The sequence below is a fragment of the Nylanderia fulva genome, unplaced genomic scaffold (assembly GCF_048542155.1).
Source record: "Nylanderia fulva isolate GAGA-0341 unplaced genomic scaffold, ASM4854215v1 Scaffold7, whole genome shotgun sequence".
Lineage (NCBI taxonomy): Eukaryota > Metazoa > Arthropoda > Insecta > Hymenoptera > Formicidae > Nylanderia > Nylanderia fulva.
Genome location: NW_028190807.1, coordinates 573035 through 599758, shown reverse-complemented (window position 1 = coordinate 599758; position 26724 = coordinate 573035). Strand labels below are relative to the sequence as shown.

At 34.2% G+C, this 26724-nt stretch overlaps 2 protein-coding genes across 3 annotated transcripts in view; one reads left to right on the top strand and one right to left on the bottom strand.

Annotated features, from left to right (window-relative positions):
* LOC114945125 (elongation factor-like GTPase 1) overlaps positions 1-26724 on the bottom strand; it is a 51919-nt gene that overhangs the window by 17989 nt on the left and 7206 nt on the right. The gene's annotated exons all lie outside the window — the stretch shown is intronic.
* Positions 1689-25998, top strand: dsx-c73A (doublesex cognate 73A). Of its 2 annotated transcripts, none has more exons than XM_029321221.2 (6): positions 1689-2168; positions 7882-8639; positions 21535-21789; positions 24066-24216; positions 24972-25094; positions 25188-25998. In XM_029321221.2, the coding sequence occupies exons 2-6, from the start codon at positions 7980-7982 to the stop codon at positions 25268-25270; spliced, it is 1272 nt and encodes a 423-aa protein (XP_029177054.1). In that variant the 5' UTR covers positions 1689-2168; positions 7882-7979; the 3' UTR covers positions 25271-25998. The 2 variants fall into 2 exon arrangements, with proteins under 2 accessions (XP_029177054.1, XP_029177053.1); XM_029321220.2 differs by lacking the exon at positions 1689-2168 and adding an exon at positions 6036-7557.

Here is a 26724-nt window from a genome sequence, read left to right as displayed (position 1 = left end):
GATCAAAAAATCGCGATAAAGCGAGAGCCCCCATCGACAACGGGAAGTAATAACCCGTGAGGCCTTGCTCTCTCGCATATAATTCATAAAGAGAATTATCTGTCTCTCTCTCTCTCTCTCTCCGGCTGTAAGCATTAGATTTACAAGAATGAGCGTGGTTCGACACGCCAACAGATTATTGCTCGGTAGTCTCTCGAAAATAACTTGCAATTTGTGTTTACTCGCTAATTCGAGTCAATTGGAATAATTGCACAATATCTATTTTAACGCTCGCGAGATTTTTCGTATAATTTATCATGTCACGTGTGGAGGAAAATTTGTCTACATTTATCTTTTCTTCTCTCCACTTTGCACCTCTGGTCCCCCCGTCAATATATAAACTGTCAATTTTCATTTGTAGACGTAAAAATCTATTTGTCATAATTCTCAGATAATTCTCTCGTATGCAGATGATCGGAAAGCTACAACTTTGAGTAATATGCTTAGAAATTTCTCTCTATTCGAAAGGTGAAGAGGACACTCGTGAATTTAGTATAATAAATCTCAGAGCTGACGATTTTAGAATGAAGATTATTAGTTGACAGCTGTGTAATAATTTTTTCTAGATACCAATGCCCAATTGATCGAGAATAAAAAAATTGACAAACTTGATAATTCATTAAAATCAATTATTCGATCAAAAGCTAAATCCAAAAACAATTGCGTTCCAATCGCAAAACTCGCTCGCTCTTTCATCGCGTCTCGAGAGAAGAAAAAGCACGAGGAATAAATCCCGCACGAGAAAGACGATTAAATTATACAGGATGTCCAGCTCAATGAAAAAAATTCCCTGACATTTTCAGATTTTCCAAGACCAGAAGTTCATTTTTTCCCTGACTTTTTAGTATTATTTTTTTCAAATATATAATTTGCATATGTTTATAGGATAAATCAATTAAATGTTAAATCATAAAATCCTTGAGATATTTTTGTCAACAATGAAAAGAAAGTTAAATAAAAAATTTAAATAATTTATACAATCTATGTTATGTATGATAATCGAAACAAACATGTCACTATAAACTATTTAAATAATCATCTTTTTTATTTATATTATATCAAATTTTTTAGTTTTACCTCTATCAAACACATGGAAATAAAAACACGACGATGAAAATATAAATGAACAAACACGTTGTAGATGAATCGATTTTGAACAACACAGAAAATTAGTGTGCTGGGAGTCAAAGAAAAGTTGATATCTATTTAGAATATAGTTGACAGCTGTTTAATAACATTTTCTAGACATCAATGAATGAAGAATAAAAATGGACAAACTTCTGACAATTGATCAAAATCAATGAATAGCTGGATACCTCTTCGCGGTCGATGAAAGCTAAATCCAGAAACAATTTCGTTCCTCGCGCGAAACTCGCTCGCTCTTTCATCTCGGGAAAAGAAAAAGCACGAGAAATAAATCCCGCACGAGCGCGAGTACCCTGTTGTATACGTGCCCGAAGTGAGCACCGGCGACGCAAAGCACAGCACCGGAGGAAGGAAGGAGTGGAAGGTGGATTGGCGGAGAGATGCACAGCTTAGGATTCCCGACTATACCCGAGCAGTTTCTGGTTGGTTGGTAAGTGGGACTAGCGGGGACTCATAGGCACAGAGCGTCCTACGCGAGGCCGCAGTCGGGCGCAAACCCCGAAACAATCTCGCATCTCGCGCAGTTTTCTTCAACCTCACCTATAACACAGTCTATCTCAGAAGCTGGTATAGCACAAGGCCTTTTGTTTCATCCAAGGCGCCTAAACAGAACCTCTCTCGCTTCCAAGTGACGAGGAACGCCCTGAAGAGGGTGACTCCGAGGGGTGCTATCGAACGATTCTCCATCGCGATATCTCGGGTGTTGCCAGAAAAAAACCATCTCGCGAACTACTCGATTGTTCTAAAGTGCGATAAACGAACTGCAGAATTTCCTTCCGAGAGACAGACCGAAAGCACAGGTGCTAGATCGACCGCAGACGTTGGATTGTAAAACCGACTGACTGACTGCTTGTCTACCGGCTTGTCAAGGCGGAGTTCTTTTCCTATCAGGGATCGCGGTCGAGGTCGCTGCCGAGGTCGCACTCGAGCCGAAGCGAGGACGAAAGTCAAGGTCGAGGGTCAGAGTCGGTACACTTCACGAGGTACGAACTTGCTCATTTCGTTTGTATATTAATGAAGTAGAAGCGAGACGACTTGCTACACTTGGTTACCGTTCGAGAATTCACTTCCACTCATCATGTTTTCAAAACATACATACATGTCATTTATTTTCATATCCATTTTTTAATATTCCTGTTATTTTTCTATGATTTATATAAAGGCCTAGTATGAATATTAATTGGAATATATATTTGCATATATTATATAATTATTGAGGGATGTCTGTGAATACAAGTTACTATACTTCGATAATAAAACAATTGTTATTATTTTTTATTTTTCATAGCAGTGAAAAGACGGTTGCAACCTTAGTGTATCACGATGTCAAGTCACGTTGATTCTGATATAATTTCTACATAGAGAATTTTCTCTTAGAATTTACCCTGAAAATCATGGTAATCGTGAGACAATATGATATTGAAAGAATTTTATAAAAACAGTTTCTCTTATTAATATTTACTACAATAAAAATATTAATAAAAATATGTTTGATTAATTTTACTATGTACATATTAATATTTTTTATTGTGGTAAATATTATATAATCAGAGGAACTCTTATAAAATTCTTAAGGGTAAATTCTAAGAGAAAATTTTCTTTGTATATAAATTTCTAATATTGTTATTTTTTTATAATTTCTATAAAGACCAAGTATAAATATTAACTAAAATATATATTTGGACACATTATCCTCATTTTATTTTTAATTATTATATTATATAATTATTGGGAGATGTTTGTCAGTACAAGTTGCTGCGCTTCGATAATAAAACAATTGCTATTATTTTTTATTCTTCGAAGCCATAAAAGTTGTAAGTTGCAACCTTAGTGCATCAAGTCACTTCTGACAGAATTTCTACAAAAATTATTGTACTATCAAGTCGCTACGAATAAATTCACAAATATTGTAAAATATGCAAATAAATTCAATGTAAAAAAAAAAAAAAAAAAAAAAGGAATAAAGCAAAGTATATTTGCGTCCTCTTTAACTTGCTCCATTTGCGAACGAGATTCGTTCGACATCGATAATTTCGTCGCGAACTAGAAAGATATTTCTTCTAACTAGAAGAAGAAGTAGAAGAAGAAGCGACATTCCGATCGTCCCCTTTTGCTCTTCGTACTTCCGTTACAATCTACGGAACATGTCCAACTACCGGCGCTACCGATGCGAATCGGGGCGGTGGGCGGTGTATTCTTCATTGAATGTCTTATCCCAAATACCAGAGAGTGTCGGAAAGCCGCCTCTTCTTCTTCTTCTTCTTTTACTTATCGCGAATATTGCTGTTTCCTGTTTAGAACGAGCGAGGGAACGTAACGATCTGTTATTCTCACCCTAATATATTATATCTTCGTCGAGTGATTTGCGAAACAAATTGTTTTCCTCTTGAGGAAAGGAATATCTCATTTTACTTTTGCAATAATGATGGACACCGATTTCCCATTCTCGGCTCATCATATACTCCTTCAACTTTACACCTCTAAGGTATAAATCGACACGCAGCGCTAAGAATAACCGGTCTTTCGAATTATTTCAAAGAAAGCGAACACGTATATGGCGTATACGGTTTCTTTGATACACCACAATCATCCGCGATCTCTATCTCTCCTTTCTGCGGTGAGAGATGATGTAACTACGTTACAATGAACCAAGACGAGGGAAAGGGCCGTAATATGTTAAGCCAATTTAACCAAAAGATCCGTTAGGCCAGTTACAGTCGTCGGCAAATCGCATCGCGGCTTTCTGCTTCCTTTTTCGTCTTCCTTTTTCAGGATGTCCAGCAGACTCAACAAAATTCCCTCGCTTTTTCAGATTTTCCAAGACCAGAATTTTTCCCTGATTTTTTAATATTATTTTTTCCAAATATATAATTTGCATATATCTACAGTATATGATAAATCAATTAAATGTTAAATCATAAAATTCTTCAGATATTTTTGTAAACAATGAAAAGATTCGGAAGTTAAAACAAAAATTTAAATCAATTATACAATCTGCATTATGTGCGATAATCCAAACAAACATGTCACTATAAACTATTTAAATCAATTTTTTTTATTTATATTATATCAAATTTTTTAATTTTGTCTCTATCAAACACATTAAAATAAAATGACACGACGATGAAAATTTAAATTAACGAACACGCTGTAGATGAATCGATTTTTAATACAAAAAATTAGCGTGTTGGGAGTCAAGGAAAAGTTTACATCTATTTATTAAAAAATTTCAAATTATTGAGACAAATGTAGAATAATGTGAAAAAATTCAGATAAATAGTAAAATTTCCTGACTTTTCTCCCTGACAATTCCAGATTTTCTTGACCGCTAGACACCCTGTTTTTGTTTCCCGGTTTTTCCCGAAAAGGTAGCGCGAAATTTACGTCCTCGTATATCCTTCGGAAAACGCGAGAGAGAGATCCTCTCTTTCGCCGCTAATCGCGACTTTCCTTTCAATCTCGTTAATCCGACAAATTACCGAAACAAACGCACGATGTATCGGTTCATAAATATCGGATTCTCTTTATATATACTCTCTCGCGAGAGAGAATCAATTAGCTCATTGCTCGACGCTTTTATTAAGCGGTGAAATTATTTTCACCGCTCGTATCGAATCGCCAATTATTAGACACAAGTGAGTTTTTTTTTCTCTTTTTTATTAAGCACGTGTATTAAAAAACTTTCGAATACATGTTTGCTTATTTTCGGCTAATTAATTTTTTCCTCTCTCTATCTTGCTCACGTGACTTGCACTTCTACTGTACATGACATTACACGTGTAGACACACACACACACACACACACACACACACATATGTATTCACCGTCTCTTTTGTGTTTATTCTCCGAGACTTGTTACCGTTTTGCCTCCTCTTATTTAAGACGACCGTTTCTTCTTTCTCCGCGCTCTCCATTAAGGAAATAATCTAATTACTATATTGTTCGCGTAAACACGCCCGATGTCGCGGACATTTAAGAGCTTCGTTTGCGGTTTAAGTGTGGAAACTCCATTCTCTGTTAAATATTGTGTGGTTCACCCCGTGACGGAAGAGGAGACGAAGAATATACATACGCACAGAGAGAATTTTCTCTTAGAATTTACCTTGAAAATTATGGAAAATCGTGGGACAATATGGTATATAAAGAATTTATTATATAAGAGTTTCCCTGATTAAATATTTGCCACAATAAAAAATAATAATACACTAAAAAAAATTATTTAATTATTTAAATAAATATTTATTTCAATACTCTTTTATACATCATTTATGGGAAACTAATAATATTGATTTGCCGCGAAAAAGTATTTATTTGATATAAAAAATCCTTGTTCAAAACAGATAAATATTTATTGGAATTCAATAGCTTTTTTTCAGAGTATGTACACAGTAAAATTAATCGTGCGTATTTTTTACCTTATTATGGTAGATATTAATATTTTTTTATTATAGTATGAATTAGAGAAACTCGTATAAAATTCTTCCAATACCATATTGTCCTGATTATTATTTTCAAGGTAAATTTTAAGAGAAAATTCTCTCTGTGTATATAAGCAGAAAACGCGATTATATAATGCAAAAATTCTCAAACACAGGAGAATAAAATTAAATAATTTATCTAGAGAAGATCGATCTAGATATCCCGAAGTCTGCGATAGAATCTCGTTATCGGAGAGATTTCTCTGTAAAAAAAAAAAACCTTACTCTGTCTTATATATAAATATTACGTGTTATATATTATCCGATAGGAGAATGCGTCGCATATTAATACGCGTTACGCTTTTCAACTCATCGATTATATTTAATCAGAGTCGTTTATCGGGTCGTTATCTCAGTCGCGGATAGTTATCTTGGTCGAAACGATCGCATAATTCATTCCTTGTCGCCTTCTCACTTCCGTTAGCTTGTCTTTCTCTAATCCCGTATTCAGCACGTGTGATACGTGTATATATACATATATTATATGCATATATTCTAATGCACGCGTAATATCTAACATATGATGTGCGTGCGGTTCGATACGGCCTTGCAAATGCAACGAGATAACGGCTTCGGTTTGCGCCGACGAATGACCCAATTTCACCGGAGTGTCGTATGGCAAATGGTGCGATAACTGTTGCGGCAAAAGACAGGATCGAGCACGTGAAAGGAAAATACGATAGGTCGGGAAGCGGATGAGAGCCGGATGAGAGGCCAGCTTCGCCATGGACCAATGCGCGGACATTCAGAAAGACGAGCAAAATAAACGCGCGCGTTTCTCTCTCTTCCTCCCCCGTCTAATTCCTTTTAATCTAATGCCCTGTCGACACAAATGTCTCGAGAGTCTTAGAATTTATCCTGAAAATCGTGCTAATCGTGCGACAAAATAATATTGGACAAATTTTATAATAGTTTCTCTGATTAAATATTTTTATCACAATTAAAAAATATTAATATCTACCACAATAAGATATAAAATATGTTTGATTAATTTTACTATGTTCATATTAATATTTTTTATTGCGATAAATATTTTTAATCAAAGGAACTTAAAAATTTTTCCAATACCATCTTTTTTAAGAGAAAATTCTGTTCGTGTATAAAGAGAAAATAAGAGAGAGAAAGAGAATTATTTTGCTGGAAATCGAAAATAAAAGTCACGCCTTAAATGCAACAGATGTCTTCTTGAGATAAATTCGATTCGCGTTCAAGTCACAGCAGTCGGCTTTGAATTTATTCAACAAGTACACAGGTGAAAGGAAGGATGTGCCATATAATTGTAGAATGTCTTGTATACATTCCACGGAAGCTGCACACGATTCCTCTAAATACATCATATTGCGATTACGTTAGATTGCAACATTTTGATTGCGATAAAAACTTTCATTTCTCTCTTTCTCTCTTCAGTTGAACTTGATACGTCTAGCAAACATCTGGATCATTTTCCCTATTTCGAGAAAATATAAATTTTGTACGTGTAAATTAATTAATTAATTAATTAATTAATTACGAGAGTGAGAGAAAAGGAGAGTTTTATCTATTGAAGTAGTAAATATTTTACTCTAGATAATGAGTAGGTAATGGTAGATATGTTTTATTTATGTTATCGCATCACGCGTAATTTCTGCAAAACCGCAGAGATACGCGATCGATAATCCTTTCCCTCGTTCGACGCCATCGACACCGAAAAGCGAGAGTGACGATTTTTCATATGCGAAATAAAAACAGAAACGTAACGCAAAGAGATTCCGTACACGCAAACAAGAAAACGCAAAAGAGTGAAAATATCATGGTCGCGCCTACATATATTTTTCTTGAAAACTTTTTCATTCCTAAATATACCTATAGTTGCACAAAGAGAATTTTCTCTTAGAATTTGCCCTTAAAATCATGGTAATTATGGGACAATATGGTATTAGAAGAATTTTGTAACATAATTTAATATAAGATAGAAATATAAGATATTTCTCTGATTAATATTTACAATAAAAATATTAATATCTGCCACAATAAGATATAAAATATGTTTGAGTAATTTTACTATGTACATATTAATTTTTTTTATCGCGATAAATATTTTTAATCAAAGAAACTTATAAACTAATTCTTCCAATACCATATATTTTGTAGGAAAAAATTCTGTTCGTGTATAAAGAGAAAAATTCCATTTTACGCCTCGTCATAAATAAATTAACACAATTCCTATCTCATTCGCAGGTCCTAAAGCGACATCAAATAATCTCGTTTCACGACTAGAGGAATTCTTTTCCGAGGAAGAGCGAAAACTCATCCCGTAAAATCAACAAACGTCAAAAATGCGGATCATCCAACTCAGTTGCGTCTTCCTCGCCCTGCTGATGACAGCATCGGCGGTACCAGCGTCATCCTCATCATCGAAGGGTGGTCGACCCGATGATCCAGTCAAAGGCAAGAAGACTACCCCGATCGCGCCTATCAAGACCTCCTCGAGCACCGCTACGACCGCCTCGAGGCCGCTGAAGAACGCGACGTTACCCTACGTCACCCTGAAGAACGTGACGTTACGCTCGTCATCGCCGTCGTCGATCGCGACGACGGTCCACCAGGTTCCAGCTCAGGTGACCACATCCGCGACGACGATGCTGAAGCTGCCGTCGATCTCGCCGACGACGTCGAGCGCGACGACGTCGACGTCCTCGTCGTCCACGTCGACGGCCACCTCCTCGTCGTACGCGTCGTCCCTGTTCTCGTCCACGGCGAGTCTCTCGAGCGATCCAGCTGCAGGCTCCTCCTCGAGTTCCGGCTTCACCGAGACGTCGCCGAGAATAATCTCGCCCACTCAGCACACGACGTCGGGACTGTCGTTGAGAAAATCAGCGGTCTCCGCCGTCGCCGATGTCACGACCACCGTCCCCTTGACGTCGGCCAAGGAGACACGAGAGTCGCCAGGCAAGATTAGACCGCAAATCAAGCTGACGACAAATTACACCAGCGAGGTAAGTGCATTAATCTCCCCGAGTGACCGACTCTCCTCGAGCTCTCTGCGGAGTCGTGTGCCTCGTATTATTTCGATTTTGCCGCGAAAACCGCCGTTTTCAACTAACTCTTGCATCCCTGCTATCTTATCCCCTGTGTTTTTCTCCATAGGCTTGTAATTAGCTCTAACGCGACGGTGAACCGCGAAACGGGATATCGAGGCCCAATTGAATTATATGTATTACAGCATACCGATCTCGCGGATTGATGTCAGGGTGTCCAGCAGACTCAATGACAAAAATTCCGACTTTGTTAGATTTTCCAAGACCAGAAGCTAATTTTTTCCCTGACTTTTTAGTATTATTTGTTCCAAATATAATTTGCATATATCTATATGATAAATCAATTAAATGTTAAATCATGAAATCCTTGAGATATTTTCGTTAACAATGAACAAATTTAAATCAATTATATACAATTATCAAATTTTTTATTTTGTCTCTATCAAACACATTGAAATAAAATAACACGATGAAAATATAAATTAACGAACACGCTGTAGATGAATCGATTTTTAACAATACAAAAAATTAACGTGCTGGGAGTCGAGGAAAAGTTTATATTTATTTAATAACAAATTTCAAATTATTGAGACAAATGTAGATTAATGTGAAAAAATCCAGATATGTGGTAAAATTTCCTAACTTTTCACTGACATTTCAGATTTATAAAATTCCCTGACAATGCCCGGTTTTCCAGATTTCCCTGACCGCTAGACACCCTGGACGTAACAATTTCGCGGGCCAGAATTTTCGTGGTCCTTATTCTTTATTATATGTATACACGCTGTTTCGCCATATATAGACCGAAACGCAAACGATGTGATGATTTTCGAAACGTCAACGTTCCGGTACGGTTTAACGTCAAGATTGAAGTAGCGTGTCATTCGCGACCTCGCGAATTTCGCTAAGAAAATCGGAAATTATCCGGAAGAGAAGTGAGAAAAATCAACGTAAGAGAAGAGAAACGTTCATTCACGTTTCACGAAATGTAGACTAAGTAAGTTTCATAAATAAGTTTCGTCATCCGCCGTAATTCGCTAATCAAAGTTGTCTCTTTAATATCTATATATACAGAGAAAATTTTCTTTTAGAATTTACCCTGAAAATCATGGTGGAACAATATGGTATTGGAAAAATTATATAAAAGTTTCTCTGATTAAATATTTACAATATAATAAAAAATATTAATATGTATATACATAGCAAAATTCATCGAACATATTTTATATCTTATTGAGATAGATATTGATATTAATATAAAACTCTTATAAAATTCTTCCAATACCACATTGTCCTACGATTATCATGATTTTCAGGGTAAATTCCAAGAGAAACTGAATTCTCTCTCTAAAAATTCATCAAAGGATCTCTGCAATAGGAAATTTCGCTACTTTCCTCTCCCCTTCTCAAATATTATAAATCCTACAAATTAAATTGCAAATATAGATCGAAAGAAAATAAGCCGGGAAACAATTGTGAGAAATATATTATATAACAATCTAGACTGTCAAAGACGTTGCGAGTGCAACATCGTGAATCGCTGCAGCTCAAGCTAAACTCGGGCTCTTTTTTCTTCTTTTCCTCTTCCGATAGAAAAATCCGAAATTTCTCTCTCTCTCTCTCTCTCTTTATCTATCTCCTGCGCACGATCCTCCTACTCATTTCCCCTACTTTAAAGGAGCGCAGAAAAGCGTGTACCCGATGATGCGCGATAGAAAGGCACCCAGATTCGAGTTATACAGCCAGCGTGGATGGATCGTATGGGGTTTTAAGGAAAAAAAATCGCATATAGGTCGACCGAGAAAGTAGCGTGCGCACGTCTTCGTATGTATATCTCTTTCTCTCTTCGTACGTAGAAAATATATGCACCACTTTACTCTGTCGTTACATATGGTAGTATAGTAGATGGACGGGGCGCGCACGTGCAAAATGGCAAAAACGAGAAAGTAAATCGAGTATTCGAGCACACGTACATACAAACACACACACACACATGCACATGCACACACGATTATAGTTGGGACGTACGCGGTTGGGAATTACGTCGTAATTATCCAAGTTAATCGAGTGTACGTCGTGTTGTGCGCTCGTACGTCAACGTTCATTTCTTCGTTCGCGATAAGCAAGAGGCAATCAGGCAATCGGGTCATCATCATCTAAGGCGCGAATCTTTTATAGCCGAAGGGAGAAATTTTTCTTTTTTCTTTCTTTCTTTTTTTTCTTCGTTCGATGGAGATGCAGAGAGAGACTTCTGCAGTTGGCTCTAATTTACACGTTTTAATACGCAATCATCCTCTATCTCTTTGTCTCTCTCTCTCCCTCTCGTTTCTTCGAGATAACGGCGGTGTATGTATACCGATGGTGTATGAAACCGTTGAGTCATTTGCGATCAAATAAGCGAATATAACGCATCTCTTGATTACAAGCGGACGATTTCGTTCCGCGGAATACGGTAAATACGCCGCGTGCGCATAACGGAGGAGGAGGGAACACATTAATAACGATTAAGTATTCTAACGTATCTGTAATAACCGCACGAATGACGGCAAAATGCGTAAATTGGGTACATAATACCTCGCGTAATGGAGTTATTTGTCTATCTGTTACGGCCGCCTCGCCGCAAAGCAAGATCGCATATATATATATATATATATATGTGTGTATAAAGATTGGTCCAGCAGGGAAATTGTACTATGCAAAAAAAAAAGGATGCCCATTATACGTCCACGAAGAACGCTTCTCAAATTGTACAAACGCGTTGCAACGCATTATGTTAGATTTTTTCTTTTTTTTTGGCCGCGTCTTAGAGTTTATTTTCCGACGTTAAATTTCCGAGTATAATGCGGAAGAAAAATAAAATTCAAGAGCTTCTTTAAAGAGGTAATAAAGAATAAGATACGCGTCCATGACCAAAAGTAAAATTAATTAACTGTGATTTCATTAATTCTCTTTTCTGTTCACAAATCGCAACACTTCTCCTCTTATGATATAATATACGATAGAGAATATACGGGAAGAGAAAATTCGATTAACCGGTTCAATTTATCAAGGGTTTAATTACCCGTGATTAATTGAACTTGCTTCCTCTACCTATATACAGATGGTTATGATCTTAAAAAGGAAAAAGAGAAAACACCAGAAGTACCTACACGAAGAGAATTTACCCTGAAAATCATGGTAATCGTGAGACAATATGATATTGGAAGAATTTTATAAGAGTTTCTCTGATTAAATATTTATCACAAAAAATATATTAATATGTACATATAGTAAAATTAATCAAACATATTTTATACCTTATTGTGGTAGATATTAATATTTTTTATTGTGCAAAAAAATCCATGTACTTTTACGTAGAAATTGTTCATTGTACTTTATCATCATAATTATCATTATAATTTGTTTTCCATATTATTTTAAAGTAAAAATACATATTAATATAAAAATATATGTAAAATATAGATGAAATTACTACTTTTATGCAAAAATCATTTGTAATTTTAAATTTAATATTTTTACTTTCTTAGAACTTTATTTTATAAACATTTACCTATTTTTTATAGCATTTATACATTACTAGCGTTTCCTATGTGTAATTTCATGTTCCCACACACCCACACACACAGTGGAATATTTTAAATCTTGAAAATATATAAGAATATATTTCATATAAAATTACATATAATCTTGTATATGAGTATAGCAATATTGCATGATTATGCTGGGTCGAAAAAAACCCAGCATAATTACGTAATTTTACACAAATATTTTTGTTTCAGTGTGATAGTAAATATTAATCAGAGAAACGCATAAAATTATTCCAATACCAAATTGTCCCACGATTTTCAGGATAAATTTTAGGAGAAAATTCTCTGCGTATGAAACATGATTAAAGTCATAATCTCCGACGTCGGTGAAAACCGAGCGATTTGAGACTTTGATACGTAATTGGCACACGGTAAAGTTTTGTGGTAAACTGGTACGAACCAATAAACATACAATGCGCGCAGAGGAAGAAGAACTCGACCTGTCTAATGACGGGTTTGCGGAGGTGATACGAGTCGCACCATTCATCCAATATCGAATGAAAAATCGCTGGGAATTGTTCGCGTGTATATACCGCGTCGACGAATACCGATTTCTACCGTATGGGAATTGGATATCGTCACTAGGGCAAGAAGCTTGTAATAAAACGATCGTTTTTTTTTTAAGACAAAGACTTGGGGAAAAAACGCGCAATAACACATTTTTTTCACGAAACTACTAATTTTGCGACATGAAATTTCTTCGAAGAGACAATTCTCCTCGATTATTTTATACAGCATCTAAAGAAGGAAGTACGCTTGGACAGAGGGGAAACCATTATTACAGTGTATACACGCATACATTAGTCACGCATGTCTAAACTAAAGGTAACAATCGTGTCTTGAACGCTAAATTGTCCGATATATATAACTATATACAATATACATATGTGTACTCGACATAAATTTTTGATTTATCGACTAACCCCGATTTCCATCTGTCATCGTGATCATCTATTATGAATTCATTATTCGCGATTATTATCTTTATTGTTATATCGTTGCTTCCTTCTTGAACACTGATCGGAGTAACACGTGTTAAAAAGAGCCAAATGTCTCGCCTTTAATGTAAAACTTTTATCGAAGACAAACACCTGGTTGATGTTACCCCTGGCTAGCGGTATAAAATGCCAAGGATGAAACATCTTGTAACACGCGATAAGAGTTTCTACGTAAAATATATGTTGCGAAATAAAACACGCTTATGTTTTATTATGAAACCTTTCCAGGTTTTTAAAGAAAGTCGAGATATCGAAGAAGAAATACATCCTCGTAATTAGTTCGAAAAAAAAAAGAAATAGATCGCTCAACCTATAAAAGATTCGAGAATAATAACGCTTCCTATAAAATGTATAATAACATGCGAACTCATTATCTTTTCCACAGATCGCTCGAACGGAACTTTCAAAGTCGTAATAAAATCGTAAATTTCCATCTTTACATTTTTCAGAGAGATGCCTTTTTTTTAATGTTCCGCATGTCGGGGTATTGTATAAGAGTATCCCGATACTTACGACCGCGGCCTTTCAACGGCTCGCGCCGCATTAGCGTACGATAGCGCGAGCGAGATAGAAATAGAGAACTTCACTAACGGTCCCGAATAGGAATTTTGCCCTCGCTACGCGCGCTTCCGAGTTACGCGCGTAACGGAGTGTTGCTCTAGCACAGTTTTCCGAGCGCGATGACGAAATGAATAATTGCAAAATTAGAATAATCCCACGGCGCTGCTCGGAACAAGTTGGAGAATAATAGCAATATGATTCTGATCTACTGTATTACTATTACTCTAATCATTTTTTCCAATCTCTCTTTTTATCTTTTTAAGATACATTTTAATACTTTTTTGATTTCTCAAAATTAATAATTTTCATTGTTTTAAGAACACCATCCAACATCGTGATGAAATTTTTACTGCGATGAATATAAATACACAGAGAAAATTTTTTTTTAGAATTTACCCTGAAAATCATGGTAATCGTGGGACAATATTTGGAAGAATTTTCTCTGATTAATATTTATCACAATAAGATATAAAATATGTTCGATTAACTTTACTATGTAAGAAAGTTTACTAGTAAAATTTACTATGCACATATTAATGTTTTTTGTTGTAGTAAATATTAATCACAGAATTCTTATAAAATTTTCCAATACCATATTGTCTCACGATTATCATGATTTTCAGGGTAAATTCTGAGAGAAAATTCTATATCCGTGTAGAAATTATTAGATCAGAAAATTTGTTTTCAAACCGAAGAACTGTGCGAAATTGTATAGAGAATAAATATCTGGCTTTTTTTACACTATTATATTTGATTCGTTATTCATAATGCAAAGACACAATTATATTTTTACATCGAATAATTATGATAAATTGACACGTATAAAACATTTCAAAAAAACTCTGAATTTTCACATCTAAAATTTTCACAGTAATATTAATAACACTGATGACATAATTATATGATAGCACTAATTGGAACAAAAATGTTATCGTAAAATTGCACAGGTAATATTGAAACGAATTAGCTATCTCTGATCTTTCTAGCGTTAATTAATCAACAGATATATACCTAATATTACAAATTCCGTATTTAATATTTATTACTTTCACACATTTAATCAAAGGAATAAGTAGTCTTATATCTCAGAATCTCTCATGCTAGATAAATGGATGTGTGTCGTAATTAAAGAGAGCAAAATAGATGACGGAAATGTGTCAGGCACTCTTATGAAAGATTCGCGTGTTACCATTCTCCATAAAATGTAAAGAGATTATAAAGAATCCCCAATGTGACAATCGAAGCAATGATAGTCGCCGTTTCGTGCGCGACTAATAATAATACTGGATAGATACTCGATGGTGTTTCTATACGTATACAAACGCACACAAGCGCTTGATCTAACAAAAACAACCATGAAAAGAGCGCAACGGTAAACGAACCGTTGGGTTCTTTTCCACTAAGGTTAATAATTGTATTGTAAGAATCTCTCGGAAACGCGCGGCATCCGCGACGATTCCTCACGACGAACGAATCATGATATCCGAGACTTACAACCGCAGAAATTACTCTCGTCGGCTAATGATCGTCTAATTCTTAAATAGATGATGCTTCAATTACCAACATCACGGATTACACACAATCTTAGATATATTACAACCGCAATTCTAGCCACATTTCTCGACTAGTCACTTTCTCGATTAGAATCTTTTTCATTCGATATAAATAAAATGCAACGTGCAAATGATGTAAAATCAGAGTAGTTATTAGAATATTTATATACAATTTGTATATATTTTATTAATTTTATTCATTAATTTGTTTAAATACACATATAATATACATGATCTGTCAGAAAAGTATAATGAGATTAAATATAGTATGTAGCTTTTATAATATAATGGACAACAGTGAAAAACATAATCATGCGAAATGTAAAGTATAATCCTTCCTTTATAATAGTTGTATTCATTCGGTTACGTTCATATGTCATAATATTTTTAATAAACAGTTAAGAAAAGCATTCGGTGATCATGCTTTATCACGGTTTTTACCAGCGCGCAATTTATTTTTAACAATTTCGTAGTCTTTCGACTTATTGCCTCCGAAAAATCTGAGCGATAAAACATGATCACCAAATACTTTTTTTTAATTCTTATCGCTATCTTTGTCACTCTATAATGATCATGTACGAATACGGAGACGAGGTATACATGTACTTGTAAAAAATACTATAATACATAAACGCAGTCGAATAAATTGAAACTGTTCTTAAAAAAAGGATTACATACATTCCGCGTGATTACGACTTTTTAGTTTTGCTTGCCACATTAAACACTGCATATTTAATCTCATTTTTATGACAGACCATATATATAGAATTGTCTTTGTTATAATTATCGTGTTATGAAATCGCGTTCAAATATCGCTTCTTTAATTCTTCGATATCCATTTTTTTTCGCGCGAAAAAATAAAGAAATTATATACATATATATAATATTTTTTATATAAAAACAAAAATAATTTAATTAATGAATTTTTTCGTGCGAGAAAAAAATATACTACACACATGCGTATGTAAAAAAATGTTTATATAAATCCAAAAATAATTTTTGATACATATACATATACGTAAAATCTGTTTTATTTTTCTCGCGTGAAAAAATTGATATCACCAAATAAAGGATTGAAAATGTGAAATCACACGATTTATCATAATCGGTTCTAATCCGTTTTTCGCATTATAATATATCGTTTCGACCAATTATTTCTCTCGCCTAAAAAAATCGATGTACTTCACGCTCACTTGAGACAAGCATGTCCGAAGAATATTGCGAGCATTACCGATGCACCTTGCACCTTGCAAGATGTATTGGCTCGACGAATCTACAAAAGGCGAAAGGAGGGCGAGCGTTCACGGTCGTGACGCAAACGGATCAGCCGGTGCTAATATCGGTAGTGGAACGTGACGATGTCGAGACGAAAAGAAAATGCGAAGGAAAATAAAAGAAAAGACGCATAGAGAAAGAAAAACAGAAAGAGACAGGATAAAGGGGGGCCGGGGACGAGAAGATAGAGGCCGATATTGCTACGGATAATTTACCACGGCCTATTCGTCGAGCTTTAATCGATTCACTCTGTGCTACTTTGTGTTATATGTACAATATATTTTATATATATATATATATATATTTCTGCATGGACATGAGCGTCCGCAGGAGGAGCACTTGCCCACTTTTGGAATCAGTAAAAAAATTAAGAATTTGCTCTCCTTAATAAACACCGAAATTTATTTGCATATTTAATATAAAAAAAAATAAAAAAATAAAAAATTGCAAAAAAATTTAATTAAGAAGAAAAAAAATATGTACCCTCTTGGAAAAAATCCTGCGAACACCCATGTCCATGGATAGTAATTCGTGAACAAGTACTCTCTTCCTGCATTTAGGCGGAATAAAGACGGCAAATCAATTAGCGGTTCCGTTTTAATCGGATACTTACCGCGATTCGACTCGACGAAGCTTTATTTACGAGCTTCTTCTACGACATAGAAGAGGGAAGCGAACGACGAACGTGAAAACGTAGAAGAAGCGATGAAAGGAAGATACTGCGGTCTTTATTATTCGAATAATATTTTAACGATGTGATTATTTTCTATTATTACTGTACGGAACTTTTTTGTGTCTTAAGCTTGAACATATTTATTACACTTTTATATTTATATTTTCTTTGGCTTCAATAATTTATAGACAATTATTGTATCCTGAATAGTTAATGGATATAATATTAGCTATTTTTTTTAATTAAATTACCACAATTTTAATCATATCATCTATCTTCGATCTGCTGTTGCACCTGGCTTTGCTATTCAGAACTTATCTTCCTCATCTCATTGCTTATCAAAACCGTTATGTATTCGAACGCGAATGAACTTTTCTACGAGTAAATACATAAGTACACGAGTACGGAACTCGGAAGGAGCGTGAGGAGATTGATGAAAGAAAAAAAAGGAAAAAAAAGAGGAAAACGGAGAATCCGCAAAATTCCAAAGAAATCGCGCGGAGCAAACCCGGCGTGAAAGAGTGACCCCGGCAGAGAACTCGAGGGAATGCGATCGCGTTTCGGTCAACGACCGCTTTATAAACGAGCGTTTTGTAGCCCGAGAGGTATATATACGTGTGGTGGATTTATACAGCACGCGATGACATTATTTTTAAAGTCGGGCGGGTTTTAACGCCGCGGCGACTCGCTCTCGGGGTCAAGTCGACTCGGCACCGAGACACCGCAGATAGAGAAAGAGAGAGAGAGAGAACGGGAGATCGTCTTGAAAAAATATATAAAGTCGCGGATCAACGGAGGAGGCCAATCACCACCGCCGATTACGATCGCGCCGCGAACAAGGTCGGGGAAACGAAAGAAACACAGAGACAAAGTTCATCGAGTGAATATCAAGGATTTCTCCTAGAAGTAGAAACGAGTCTGTTCACCATGTTATCAAATGCGAGAGAAGCTCGAAATTATACACATCAAGGTGTCCAGCAGAGTCAATGAAAAAAATTCCCTGACTTTTTAGTATTTTTTCCGCAAATATATAATTTGCATATATCTATATGATAGATCAATTAATTGTTAAATCATGAAATCCTTGAGATATTTCTGTCAACAATGAAACGGTTCGGAAGTTACAAAAACAAAAATTTAAATCAATTATACAATCTGCATTATGTACGCGATAATCGAAACAAACATGTTACTACTATAATATATTTAAATAATCGCCTTTTTAATTTATATTGTATCAAATTTTTTAGTTTTATCTCTATCAAACACATTGAAATAAAATAACGCGACGATGAAAATATAAATTAACGAACACGCTGTAGATGAATCGATTTTTAACAACACAGAAAATTAGAGTGCTGGGAGTCAAGGAAAAGTTTATATTTATTTAATAAAAAATTTCAAATTATTGAGAATAATGTGAAAAAATCCAGATAAATGGTAAAATTTCCTCACTTTTCCAGATTTATAAAATTCCTAGACAATGCTCAATTTTGCAGATTTCCCTGACCGCTAGACACTCTGGCATTCTTTCGCGAGTCTTCATTATTTCTTCATTCATGTTCAATTGATCGCTTATTAAGATCGAAATTCATAGGGGATAGGAATGAGGAAGAAGATACACCCTCTCACAAGCATCATCTTTCTAAAATATGTGGAAGATATATAAGTTTCCTTTCTATAAGTACACAAAGAGAATTTTCTCTTAGAATTTATCCTGAAAATCATGAGACAATTGGAAAAGAATTTTATAAGAGTTTCTGTAATTAATATTTATCACAATAAAAAATATTAATATGTACATAGTAAAATTAATCGAACATATTTTATATCTTAATTATTGCGATGAATATTAATATTTTTTTATTATAGTAAATATATTAATCAGAGAAACTCTGATAAAATTGTTCCAATACCATGTTGACCCACGATTATCATAATTTTCAGGATAAATTCAAAGAGAAAATTCTCTGTGGACTTGCAAATCTGCAATTTCAATTTCAACCGGCGCGGCGTCTTATATGATTTCAAGAATGATATTATATTGATTTGAAAATAAGAAAAGCACGAGTAGCTTTCCGGTTTGAAGGATTGAGTAGTGAAATCCGCGATACGCGAGCAAAACTATTTATATCGTCGTTCTCTCCTGGATCCGTAGGTTTTTTAAGAGAAGATCGAGTGAGATGATTGCGACTCGAGTGCGGTAAATGAGATAAACGATACGCCAGAGTAAAGAAAAAGCGGGACCCGGCTCCGAGGATCGTTTCTCGAGCATAGTCTCACGTTCCAGGAAGTTGACCGGCGATGGATATCCGTACGAACCACCATCCTGTACCCCCATCGATTTGCCCAAGCGTTTTGCCTCCGCCTGTCTGTTCGGCTTTACGGCCTCTTCTCTTCTTCTCTCTCTCTCTATCTCGCACTCCGAGCATATTCCGTCCGTTTTCTTTTTTGCCCCCGTCTTCTTATTCCTCTCCCTCGTAGCTCGCTTCCTTTCTCTACTAACAATTTCCATCACGCGATCGGTAGGTGTACGTACGCGTATACAGCCTCCCGAAATAGATATCGAGGATCTATTTCACTGAAGAACTGATTTGCCACTTTACAAGCTAGTAATTTTGCGCTTGGCAAGGTCTGCGTTTTTTCTTACAAATGAGAGATCTTTATAAAATGTATCGAGTATGTGTAAAACGTCGTAACTCTTTGATGATACATGCGCTTTCTTCGAATAAATTGAGGATTTCACAAAATTGGATCGTTATCGGAATGAAAGTTTACGTCTCGTCTTTCTTCATTTACATATCTCGTGTCTCAATTGTTTGTTCGTGAAACGGTAGAGGGAAAGTGTGAATCACACAAGTGAAAAGACGCCGCATAATCGCCTATGTAACACAGAAACATTGCTAATGAGGTACCTTACCTTATACACGAAGACTTCGTTTACCGCGGAATCATGCTACAGTAACGATGCGCTGCTTTCATTCCAATGAAATGACACAATTGAAATAAGAGCATTTTCATTTTCGTAATCACAGATTTCTTATATAATCCTCTAATCATTATGGTGTTCCTTTTTAACAGCAGATTCTCTAATCGATTAAGGTCATCATTTTTTCCTAATTTTCAATTCTATCATATGTATCTTGAAAATTAAGTCTACATAGAGAGAATTTTCTTTTAGAATTTATCTTGAAAATTTACCATAAGAAATATTAATTTTTATAATAATAAGAGATATTAATATTTTTTCTGATGAATTTATTATGATACATTTTTCAAATAATACCATATTGTCCACGATTACCATGATTTCCTGGGTAAATTCTAAGAAAAAATTCTTTCGGTGCACCAAATTAAATTTTACTTGAAATTAACTGAAGAATAAATTTAAGCTTTCGAACAAAATTTGTGACGAGCTCGAAAGTTATCGATGTCTCTTCGTTAAACAAGAAAAAAAAGTCATCTCCAAATTGGTTAGAGAATCTGTTATTCAGAAGAAATTATTTTTAGAATGTATCTCAAGATTCGAACAATATATACAAACGGAACGAAGTTAAACGAACGCGAAGATAACGGTCGTGTCAATCGAACGAAAAAACGCGAGTCCTTTTAGAGAGAGCCCTATAATCAGCCGTAGCTCCGAAAAATCGTTTAATTACGTGACGTGCCATTACATGACGCTACCGAAGAATGCGTAACCTTTTTTCTCCTTTTCAGTGTTTCCTGTTATCTAAATAAAATTATATAGATAATCATCTAGATAAAGTTTTGACATCATTTTATCTTTATATAGCTAATAAAAATATGTATTATCTATATCTGCGCATCTTAAATAAAAAAAAAAGTATTATCTTTACTAAATTATCTAAAATAATATTCAGATAATTTGGTTTAGAGTCATAATAAATAAAAATATTTAAGTAGTAGTAAAACTTGAACAGTAAACGATAAAAACTTACAAATAAAAATATGAATATATTTTCATATCCCTTTTATAATTAACATTTTTTATATAATTGTGTTTACATAAGCAATTTTAAAAGCAGTCTTAAAAATTATTATCTAGAAAATCATCTAGATGACTCGCCATATAATTTTATCTCTTATCTAGATATATTTAAAACAAAATCATCTTCATCTTATCTAAGATGAATTTACATATTTTTATCTCATCTTTTCCTAGCTAATTTACTGCTCCTTTCACAGACGGGAGTACGACTGCCGGAGGGAGCCAGCGCGGCGCTCGCGAAACCGACCAAATATCACTACTATCCGCACAATCAGCACATCTATTTGCTGCCGGAGTGCGCGGTCCAGCAAGTGTGCAACGCCGTTTACGTAAGATTGAACTTCACGCAGCCGCTGTGTGCCTGTCCCGGAAGATACCGGGATCCGTGCAGCGCGTCCTTGGACAGCGACGACCTGCACACGACCGAGCTGGTGACCGATCCGCGAACCAAGGTTGGTTGAACTTTTAAATGACTCTCTTCACCGATAATCTATATCGCCGACTTACACGAAGAGAATTTTCTCTTAGAACTTTCCCTGAAAATTATAGTAATCGTGGGACAATAGGATGGTATTGGAAGAATTTTACGAGTTTTTTTATTAAATATTTACCGCGATAAAAAATATTAATATGGAAATTTTACTATGTACATACACTGACAAAAATGACTAAATTAACGAATATTTATTTCAATACTACCTAATACATTATTTATTTGAAATAAATATTTATTTGTTTTGAAAAGGATTTTCTCATTATTAAATAAATTTTCTTATATTAAATAAATATTTTTTACATCAAATCAATATCATTATAGTTTCAAATAATTTTTTTATTTAACAATTGAAATAAATGCTTATTCGAATTCAATAAATTTTATTTAGTATAGTAAAATTAATCAAACATATTTTATATCTTATTATGATAGATATTAATATTTTTATTGTGATAAATATTTTATCAGAGAAACTTTTATAAAATTGCTCCAATACCATATTGTCCTACGATTACTATGATTTTCAGGGTAAATTTTAAGAGAAAATTCTCTCTCTGTGTATTATTACGAGGAGCAGAGACTCGAGAACGCGATGCTGCATGATAAATGCACAATTAATAAAATGTCATAATAAATCAAAATGGCTCTGATATATAAATATAAAAAGGCTAATAAGAGCTAGGCACATATATTAGGTACAACAAAATTATTTTTAAATTTCTCTTCCTTTATATTTTTTTTTGGATAAGTATAGAAAATAAATATAGCAGAAACTAATAAATATTGTATAAAATATATAAAAGAATTTAAAAATTAATTACATCTGGGGCTCTTACTAATTTTTTTATATCTAAATTTGTATTTAATAAACAATTGTCAATAATTTCAATTAATATTTTAAGTGATTCGAATCGTGAGCTCACGAATGGAGATGATATTATCGATAATTACTCTCGAAATTACACGTGTTGCAAGGAAAAACGATGGTGTACAATCGAGGAAAACGCGAGAGCGTTTAAAAGTTTGCGGCATTTCCTACACAATGTTTTATTCTAGTACTTAAGACATCGAGCTGTCACGGAAACGGTATCTTGTACAAGGTACAAGGCGCCATCCCCGGTATGACCGACTCGGCTCGGATGCTCTTAAACGCGAGTTTCCCGCCATGAGAAAAACTCGTTCACTTTCGTTCGTGTATTAACCGTGACTTGCACGCCAACTCGAATCACCGTTCGAAAAGACAGTCATCGCGGAAGTCCGAGGAACGAATTTAAATATTCGACACGATGATTGTCCCGTATTTATACGGGACAAAGCTTGCTTTCACATTAGATGACTTTTCCAATTTCCAATTTCAATATCACTGTAATTTCATTACTATAACATACCGTAAAATCCTAGCAACGTTGCAATAAAGAAAGGTTTAATATTTTTGTAAAAAATAATCAATAATCAATGCTGATCCCCCCCCAAATACGCTGATCGTGATAATATTTTCAATTTTCATCTCCTTAAATTGTTGTTCACACATTATATATAATGCTATGTAATATATTTTCAAAGAAAATTTTATAAATGTATGTATAAAACTAATAAATAAATATTACATATAAATAATATGATGTACCCGGAGAAAATTTTCTCTTAAAATTTACCCTGAAAAGAAAATCATGATAATCGTGAAACAATATGGTATTGAAAGAATTTTATAAGAGGATTAATATTTACCATAAAAAATATTAATATATATGTACATAATAAAATTAATCGAACATATTTTATATGTTATTGTGGTAAATATTAATCAGAGAAACTCTTATAAAATTCTTCCAATACAATATTGTCGATAATCATGATTTTCAGGGTAAATTCTAAGAAAAAATTTTCTCTGTGTGCACATATACAATATATAATAATATACACTGAAAAAAATTGTTAACTTGGCTAAACTGTTCAACTAAATTACTATTTTGTGAATTAAACATATATTAATATTTAAGTCAAGAGTATGCGCTGTTAGATTTTATATTATATTTAATTTAAATATTTCTTGATGTTCAATTAACAAAATAATATTTAGTTGAACGATTTAATTAAGTTGACAAATTTTTTCAATATCTCTGTATATCATTTATAATATTACTAAAAAATGTGATATAAAACACGTAATTACAGTATCTGATTAACAAAGAAACTTATAAAAGGACAACGCTCATTGCGTACACTTTCCAGGCCTTGACCTTAGTAAAAACGTGCGAGCCGGTTGCCGAGATGCGAGAGTGCAGAGCGTCACGAGATTGGTCCCTACTAGCGTTGCAGAACGTGCGTACAGGAAAATCGCATTACCTCGTAATATGCCGATGTCCCGACACAAACATACTCGGTAAGTGAGAAACAGTTGAATAAAATTTCGCTTGATTGATTTAAAGTTTGAAAATTGATGCGGCAGCTCAATTCCATCGCACCAAGAATTGATACGTAGATTCAAAATGACCCCAAAAAAGGGAAAGAGAGAGAAAACTGTCCTTAATTTTTAGAATGATTATTCTATTGCAATGCAAAGAGAATTTTCTCTTAGAATTTATCCTGAAAATCATATAATAAAAATATTAATATCTACCATAATAAGATATAACATATGTTCGATTAATTTTATTATGTATACATATTCATATTTTTTATTGATGGTAAATTTTTAATCGCAGAGAAACTCTTATAAAATTTTTCCAACATCATATTGTTCTACGATTATCATAAATTTCAGAATAAATTCTAAAAAAATTCTTTCTATAGTTTTCCTTATATTAGTTATTCTCCATAAAGTTAATCTCTAGTTTTTAATATAAATATTTAAAAATTATTGAAACTTTACTATACATGTTACTAAAATTAATCAAACATATTTTATATCTTATTGTGATAGATAGTAATATTTTTATCGTGGTAAATATTGATCAGAGAAATCCTAATAAGTTCTTCCAACACTATATTGTGCCACGATTACCATGATTTTTAATAAATTCTCTCTGTGTGGAAATAAAAATGGTTCTTTTTTTTTAAGTTACAAAGAAGTAGAAAAACTGCGAGTTTATGCGTAACACTTTTCATGCTTTTACATTTAATGTTCTGTCTATGTAGAAGGACCTATGAGTCACGATCAGCCGACTTATGCCAGCGTTCCGGGCATTCGAGTATACGGAATGATGTGCGTACAAGGAAATAGAAGAGGACGACCATTGCGATATTCCCGCAGCATTTCGAGTACGCGTTCCAACAATAAATATTACATGATATTTAAAGATGGCTTTAAGATGTAAATTTTACGACTGATAATCTTTCGATTTGTTATTATAGGTCACGTAGAAGACGAGGAGAAACCGCGTTTCCCCTGGCACAAGGTGCGACAGCTGATGGCGACGTCGTCTCTGTGGGAATAACGCAACGCAATATTCCATCCCATATTCTGCCATCGACGAATTTACACGTTTAATTAATAACGCTATTATATTTATAATTCTTCGAGCCGTTCCCCGAGCTCGAATTCTACGTTCCCGTTTCGTTTCCCACGTAGTTTACTCTCACGCTTCCTTAACTCCCGAACGGGCGCACCGGGATCAACAAAATTAATAATGCACAAGCAATTCATACTAATTATTTATTTATTAAACGCGTTTTGTGTATTTTGCCATTTTTTTTCGTTAAATATTCGGACGACTTTTGCGCTTTCGCAATGAGAGTATCGTCACTTCGGCTTGAGAAATGATTTTTTTAAGGAGTAAAATATAGAATAAGAATTTAATTTATTAAAATATATAGAAAAAAATTAATTTCGTAATTAAATGAATTAAATTTTTGCAAATACAAGTGCACCGACGCGCCTGCGCGAAGTTTTTAGTAGATATACGATAGAATGAAATCGCCCCTATGTGATTTGTATTATCATCTTCACTTATAATTAATCATTGTATTTATTATTCATGATTTTTATGTTCATAATATGAGAACTGTCGCGATTAATTATATATACGACACGCAACTCCGATAAACGGATTAACGATACGATAAAGAAGACGAAATGGCTTTGCTTTCTGTAATAATATAAAGAGTCTAATGACGCATAATTTAAAGAAAAGAAAGATAGGAATATATGGTACCTGAGTTTGACATGCAAATTTTATATGTGTATTCTGTCTCTTTCCTTCCCCCTCTCCCAGTAAGGCATTAACAAAAATAATGTCAACCTCTATTATGTAGATATATCGTGCCTGTTTGCTTTTCAATTCAAATTCCACTCGATATGATAATATATTTTTCAATTTAAATTGCATTCGATATATAATAAATCCGCCACTCGCGGATAAGAGAAAAAACATTAAAGTAATATTGAAGGAGAGCTCCGTCCTCTCCGATTTCGTCGAAACTTTACAATATTTGTGTATTTTTGGCACAAAACACAAATATGTAAATTAAAATTGTCGGTTTTAAATAGGAAAAAGTTATAGTATAGGTAATTTCCTCCCTCATAAGAGGGAGAATTTTTACAGATTCGTGTTTCACGCACAAAAATGCACAACATTGTAAGTTTCGGCGACGATTTTCATAAAATTATTACCCAAAATTTAATTTTAAAAAATTGATAAGACTCACCGATACGATGCTCAGTGCAACGGAGTCGTAAACTGTAAAATATAAATATACATGGAAATTACATAGTAAAATTAAAAATAATTCATATTTCGAGAAAACAAAACTTTAAATTATTTTTTACATTAAATTTAATAGTAAAAATAATAACAAATAACTAAATTATTTACCATAATAGTTGCTCCGCCGTTGCCCGATACCAGCTCGAGTCTCCTCCTCGTAGAAGAAGCTTCGAAACACTTGCACT